This window comes from Rhipicephalus sanguineus, chromosome 2 (assembly GCF_013339695.2).
Source record: "Rhipicephalus sanguineus isolate Rsan-2018 chromosome 2, BIME_Rsan_1.4, whole genome shotgun sequence".
In the NCBI taxonomy this organism is placed as follows: Eukaryota; Metazoa; Arthropoda; class Arachnida; order Ixodida; family Ixodidae; genus Rhipicephalus; species Rhipicephalus sanguineus.
Window position 1 is genome coordinate 85,968,532 of NC_051177.1, and position 6,707 is coordinate 85,975,238.

The 6,707-nt window shown below is 45.2% G+C and overlaps 1 protein-coding gene across 1 annotated transcript; it reads right to left on the reverse strand.

Moving 5' to 3' along the window:
• Window positions 1-1,374: 1,374 nt before the first annotated feature.
• On the reverse strand, window positions 1,375-6,498 carry LOC119381718 (calmodulin). Its single transcript, XM_037649485.2, has 3 exons — window positions 6,485-6,498; window positions 2,997-3,267; window positions 1,375-1,551 (listed from the first exon to the last, which is right to left on the reverse strand). Exons 1-3 carry the CDS (start codon window positions 6,496-6,498, stop codon window positions 1,375-1,377), a joined length of 462 nt encoding a protein of 153 aa, XP_037505413.2.
• Window positions 6,499-6,707: the final 209 nt, after the last annotated feature.

The following is a 6,707-nucleotide window of genomic DNA, read 5'->3' on the forward strand; positions in this document are numbered from 1 at the left end:
AATTATCCCAGCAGCAAAACTAACTTACTTGATTGCGAAATAGCTTGAGGCGATTTTCAGCAGCGTTTTATCAATAGCCAACTAAATAGTTTCGACGCAATGTTCTCAGAACGCGCAGTTGTGTTACCTACAAATATGTCGTCTTTGTGCGGAGATTGCTAATAATAGAGGAGCAAGCGTTACAGCCGCCATTATCAAAATGGCTGATGTCTGACGTAAGGAAGCTTATCAAGGAAAGTACTGCTTCAGGAGTAAACGTAAGAATGCGACAGCGAATGAGGAGTTTCATAAATGTTTCGTTATCTTGAATACATGTATCGCTTTTCGTCTCCTGCAAAATCTGCTCGAGTGCGTCAGCCTAATTAACTAACTTAACGTAGCATGAACTTATTATTGAAATTTAAAAAAAAAAACACTGAAGTCGGGTTCTTTCGCAGTCGCAATACTGGGTTTCATTAATTAATTCCACTAGGAACTGGAGGCCTCCTAATCCTAGAAGAGAAGGCCGCGCATGTTCCGTCGATACTGGACGTGCACGGTGGTTGTTAAGGTTACATCGGGACCACCATCACCAGGATCTTCCGTGGCCAGGGATCTCCACAAAACACCTCCTCCGACTCGTGAATGAAAAATTTTAAGTTATTTAGAGTCTCGCAAAGTGAAAGGTACACTAAAGTGAAACATTGAATCAGTTTAAAGAGCTTAATTATTCTTTCAGAACTCTACTGTCATTAATTTCTTCATTATAGGATAATTATTAGAAGAGGAAACGAAGGTCGAAGTTTCATTTCTGAATTTCGCTCCGAAACTTCAGCACGTTAACGTCAATAGGACGTCACGAACTTCAATGTCTTCTTTGCGTATTTCGGCCACATTGGTTCGGTGAAATTTTCTTAAGCTTGGTATGTTAAGACTTTGTGCCTCTTACAACACATTGTAAATAAACAATTACAAATGAGCAACAAACGATTACGTAGGCTCCAGCAGACACTGTCAAAATCTATGATGTCACGGTCAGCTGGTGCGCGAACTTCAAGGCGACATCGCCGCCTGTGTTTTCTTTTCTTTTCTTTCTTTCTTTTTTTTGCGAGTATTCTCGCTTACCAAGAGTCTTCTTGAGGTAATGGTGGTGCTTTCGGCATTGTAAAATTGTGATTTACTAAGCAATCAGGGGCGTAGCCAAGGGGGGGTTGGGGGGGTTCAACCCCCCCCCCCCGAAATTTTTCAGTTTTGCTTGCGTATATATACACGCACACATACAAACACACTCACGAACATACATAAAGTATGGTTGAACCCCCCCCCCCCGAAAAAAATTTCTGGCTATGCCCCTGTAAGCAATAGAGCACAAGGGAAACACATTTATTAGGACTTCTACGTTGACTTTATTAGTGCAACGAACTCTTCGTAGTTGATCTGTCCGTCTCCGTCCATGTCGGCTTCCCGTATCATGGCGTCGACTTCTTCGTCCGTAAGTTTCTCGCCCAACGTGGTCATTACGTGGCGCAGCTCTGTTGCGGTGATGAAGCCGTTCCCGTCCCTGTCGAACACCTACGTAAGCAATCGAGGTAAACTATACGTCACACATGGACGCACGTACAAAACGCACACAAACTCACGCAAGTGCACATGGCGACTGCTAACTGCTGGAGCATTTACTTAAGACTGCTGTTTAGGAAAAATCGGAACGCTGCTACAAAGTGCTGCAAGAGTACACAGCTAGCTCACGAAAACACTCAAAATATGGTCTTCACATTTAGTTTTACTTATTTATTTTGTAAATTTGTATATTTTAGTTGGAAGTAAATAAGTTTTCATCTTTGTTTTAACCGTCAAAGAGGACGTGATAGGGTCGTTTAATTTTTTAAATAACGGGTTTTGTATCACGAAATAGGAGTGAAAATTGTGTTGAGGGAGCCATGGCTGTAGAGAGCGTTGCATTTTTCTCGAAGAGTTTATCTTTGCCTCACAGATTTCTGTGACGAGGTGAGTTTTACACAGTATATTCTGCAAGATTGGACTCCGTAAACGAAGGCGGCAATATAAGGTCGAACGAGCCCATCTGTATCAGGAAAACAATCAACACGTGATTCATTCATGCATACTCAGCCGTGGGTCTCAGTCCTGGTTCTGCAGCTTTTCGGTGTTCTTCATTGTTCACGTTGGGCCGAGCAGTTTGAAATATTCTCTGTAGATTATTTCCGGTTGTCAAGTATTAAAAACCGTGGTAAAACAATATATATATCGAGGCCGGAAGTACTAAATTTTATGGGAATGCCACCAATAGTCATAACTGATGTGGGAGAGCCACTACACGGCAACAAGAAATCTAGTCCCAATTTGGCATTATTTTTCAGCAGTAAATTCCGGATGCGGCGCGAGGTTCCACAGGGCATATTTAAACCAGACAGCATATTTAAAGCGAGCGTTATGTATGGGGCTAAACCGTGAGAGAACACAATGTATGCAACCTGGATTATTACTTATGATTGCCGCCGAATCACTTGCTTGGCCTCTAGCTTATGCAAGGCAGACAACATCGTTACGGAAACGTGTTTAGTGCCATAGAGCTCAAGGGGAATTACTTTTACGATCAAGAGGCTGCTTGGCAATTATAGCTCGGGTTTTATGTCTCCATACCACGATATGATTATGAGGGACGCCGTAGTGGAGGGCTCCGAAAATTTCGACCACCTGGAGTTCTTTAAGGTGCACCTTAATCTAAGTACACGGACCTCTAGCATTTGATTCTGATTGAGGTTGCTTTGATTGAAAGGAGCGCACGCCCCCTTTATCATGATCACAAGCCTCCCATGATTAGTGTTGACTGAAGCACTTCAAGTAAGCTTCACTTACAAGTGTTACGATACTTCTACACTTATCCGCTTTTGGAAGACCTGTGTGTATCATTTAAACAAGTGATTTTTCTTTACCAGAACACAATGACAATTCAGGCAGGAGTGAAATGCGGTAAATCGAAGGGTGGGCGTGCTCACTCTGAACGCCTCGCGGATCTCTTCTTCGGTGTCTGCAGTGCGCGTCTTCTTGGTCATCATGGCGAGGAACTCGGCAAAGTCGATGGTGCCGTTGCCATCGGTGTCTACCTCGGCGATCTTGTCCTTGAGGTCGGCCTCGGTCGTGTTCTGATCGAGGGCGCGCATCATGGTGCCCAGCTCTTTGGTGCTGATCGCGCCATTGCCGTCCTTGTCGAACAGCACGAAAGCCTCGCGTAGCTCCGCGATCGCGTCCTCCGAGAGCTTCGACCCGCTCGAGTCACTTGCTGATGGGCCACCGCCACCACTACCGCCGCAGCCGCCAGTATCAGTGTCCTTCTTGCTGGCCATTTTTTCGGTGCCCTTGCTGGTGCTGGCATTGCCACCGGCGCCGCTGGTACTCGGCACGTCGGCGCGCGATTTGAGTGCGCTGTGAGCAGGGGCTTCAGATCCCGGTGGTACCGTCGCAGCAGTGGTGGTTCGGTTTTCGCCTTCTTGAGGCGAGTGAGGTGGCGGGGAGTCCTTCATGGGCGTGATCGGCGACGCACCGCCGCCTCATTCGCCACTGGCGCACGTTTCAAAGCACGTGACACGCTAGGATGATGATCATAACCTTCTACTGTGTCATTGATCCACTACCTGGTATAACCCAAGAATCGGGCACGATGCGCTACCGTTAGTCACAGCACGATCAGTGACAAATAGTGACACGAAAACGAGCTTCTCTGTCTCATTCAGTACAGTCGCGCTTTGAAAACAGCCCAGTAATGAGTATGCATCAGGCCTGATCCAATAATGAAAAACTGCACCATGTGTTATCTGAGTGAAATTGGTCTTAGCAAAATGATTTGTGTTTAATTTGATGGGCTGGACGTGGAGTTTTAGGGAAAAAAAGAATAATATAAACAATTGTTACGTTGTGTTTATTGGCACAAGGGCCAGTTATGGCCAAAGAGCGCCATGTCATGTGGTAGTGAGTTTACATTGTGTTCGATGATTAACTGATTTGCAAATGGTAGATGCGACGTGGCTGTATAAGGGCCTAAAACAGGTTGATTTGGATTGGGGAAGTCATCCAAGTAATAAAACTGTAAGAATGACCAATGGTGTGGGCTATGTGCATAAAATCTCTATTACAATGAGACGATAGTCTAAAATCTATGGAAAGCACTAGTGTTCGAGAGGGTACTTGAAGTCAGGAGATGAAGACTTCTGCTATAAAAAGTTTTTTGACTAAAGCTTCATTCAGCTCGCTAAGCGAGGCTGCACTACGGATGACCAGGCCAGATTATTTGTAGCTTGTTTACATCTTCTAAAAATTTTAGTAATGTTTTAGAATCAAAATGCGGTTCATTGCTAAGAAAAAATGCTGGATGATTAGGGATGTGTTCACGGTATGCGAGTTGAACGTTGACACGTGTAGTGAAGGGAGTTAGAGCTACAGAGTGTCTGTGCCTGGTAGCGTAACCTCTCGAATATGCAAGAAGGTGTGACGTGTCGATCTTGTACTGACCTTTTATAGGTTGAAAAAGAGAATTTTAGACAACATACACGATTTCGATTAGTTATAGCAGCTAGGCCATTTTGAGATATGAGGTTAGTGATTGAAGTTTGGCCATACGTATTGTGGACGAATCTAATGTCTTATTTTTGAAAGCTTTTTTTTAGTTTTCCTACGTCAATTTTTGTGAACTGGTCCCGTATAATTACGGCATATTCTAAATCGAACCGTACGCGGGTTTTATATGCCAACAGAGCTATTGTTTGTTTGTGTGGATGATTTTAACAACTTACGGTGGCAGTTTCTAGCACTGTGTCAAGGTGTTTTGACCACTAGAGATCACTTGTTATGTAAATGTCTAAGTATTTATCTGTGCTATACATGGATTTTCCTGCGTGACGCCCCGTGACGACATGAGATGACAACAGACTCCCTCCCTCCCTCCCTCCCATCCTTCTGCCGGATTACCGTCGGCTCCAATTTTTCGACTAGCTTAGGCTAAACATGCTATCCGCCTCGTGCATCGGTATGGTGGCGCCACCGCTCGGCTAAGGCGGTTGTGCCCTCTCCCAACCCCCTATAGGATCCCATGCATTTTGAATCAAGTTTGCGATTTCGTTGCGCAAAAACAAACTAGCGCCATCTCTCGACAATACGCCACACCGACGACGCCACACGTCCTCTTGCTTCCACCGACTGGCCACGCTCCAAGCTAACTCCTCTCTCCACTTTCTTTTATTTCTTTCGGTGGCCGTGAGAGCGCGCGCTGTGCACTGTGCTGTAGCGTACCCGACAAGACCGGCTGGGCTCGTCGCGTCTTCCTTGAACGTTGCAACGTTAATATTGTGTTAAGGCGGTGGCCACACGTCGGACGACGAGCCCTGATTTCGTTCAGCTGCCATCTCATCAACGGCAATGTTTCAGACGCCTCAGTTGTGTACTTTTGTCCGTTGGTTGCGGGACAAGATGGCCTCCTGCAAGACCGCGTTTTTCCAAGTCAGCTGTGTGCGTAGTTCTCGGCGTCGTAGAAGTTTGATGACGCGAGGACGTCAACTGGTGCTACATCGTGGGAACCGCTGAAGTGACTGCAAGCTTGACGACATTGTGCCAGAATATTCTAGCGTACTGTACGCGCACCCGATTGTGCTACACTTAAAATACCGCGCTTGGCCTCGAGCGTCAACCTGGTACGCCTGTGTGCAACAAGTGTGTTGTTATCGTTGTTGCGTCGGTTAATATTGAATTGCAATTGGAATACCGTTTTTGCAAAGGTAAGTGAAGCTGTAAGTAGTTGCCCTTCTATATGCTCGCTACTCCACGAACATTACTTCTAGAATCGCATTTTATTTTGAGCTGCACGTACCAAAGGAGAATCTAGCATACGAGATACATTGCACGCGTGCGCATTTCCTATATAAATCTGAGTAATGCCACGCGTGCGCATTTCCTATATAAGTCTCAGTAATGCCATGCTCAATTTAAAGCGCATGTGTTAGAGGATTGTGGCTTCAATGGTGAAAGTGATTAGATATTCCGAAATATGTGATTGCAATGCAGTTAGAACTTCCTCATATGTTAATACGGTCTGTGAACAAAAAAAAAACGCTGTGTGAATGTTTGTTGGTCATTTGCTACAGTACTTTCACGCATTATTATGCAGCTGTGTGACGGCTGTTAAAACGTTCAGCAAGTTAGATTTTGGTTTTCTTGGCCTAGTTGAGTGCTACGAGTGTTGGGCGAAGATAAAATCGCGTGTCTTTTGTGCGTTTCTTAAGCAGGCATACAGCCGTAATAGTCATTGTTGTACTGCTTGGGGTGTTCAATAAAACAAGAATGCTGTTTTGTACTGCAACAATTTTTATTTCATCTGTGTTAACAGATCACGCAAACAACTTGGACACATGCACGTAAGAAACGTACGCAGTGCATCGCGCGCACGCATTAAAAAACGGGCCTGTCATTTTAAAACAAATAATATAGAACAATGGACGTAATAGACGGCATGGTTGTCTAGTGGAGCAGCGTCGGCAGTACAAATATCAAACCAGAATGAAACATGAATAGAAAAACGGAGAGTAACAGGCGCTTTACCCACGGCTTCTCTGAGCCGCGCAGATCCACCTATCGCCACCGTCCGCCGTTGGTGGCGCCACCAGTACCACTGAAAGCAGCAGCGCACGAGGCGGATAGTCGTTGAATATCTTGTTTTCGAA

Excerpts from the sequence above, each read along its gene's own strand:
- LOC119381718 (XM_037649485.2), bottom strand. Across the intron at positions 1,552-2,996 it reads AGATCCGCGAGGCGTTCAGA|GTGTTCGACAGGGACGGGAA; the intron begins GTGAGCACGCCC and ends TTGCTTACGTAG.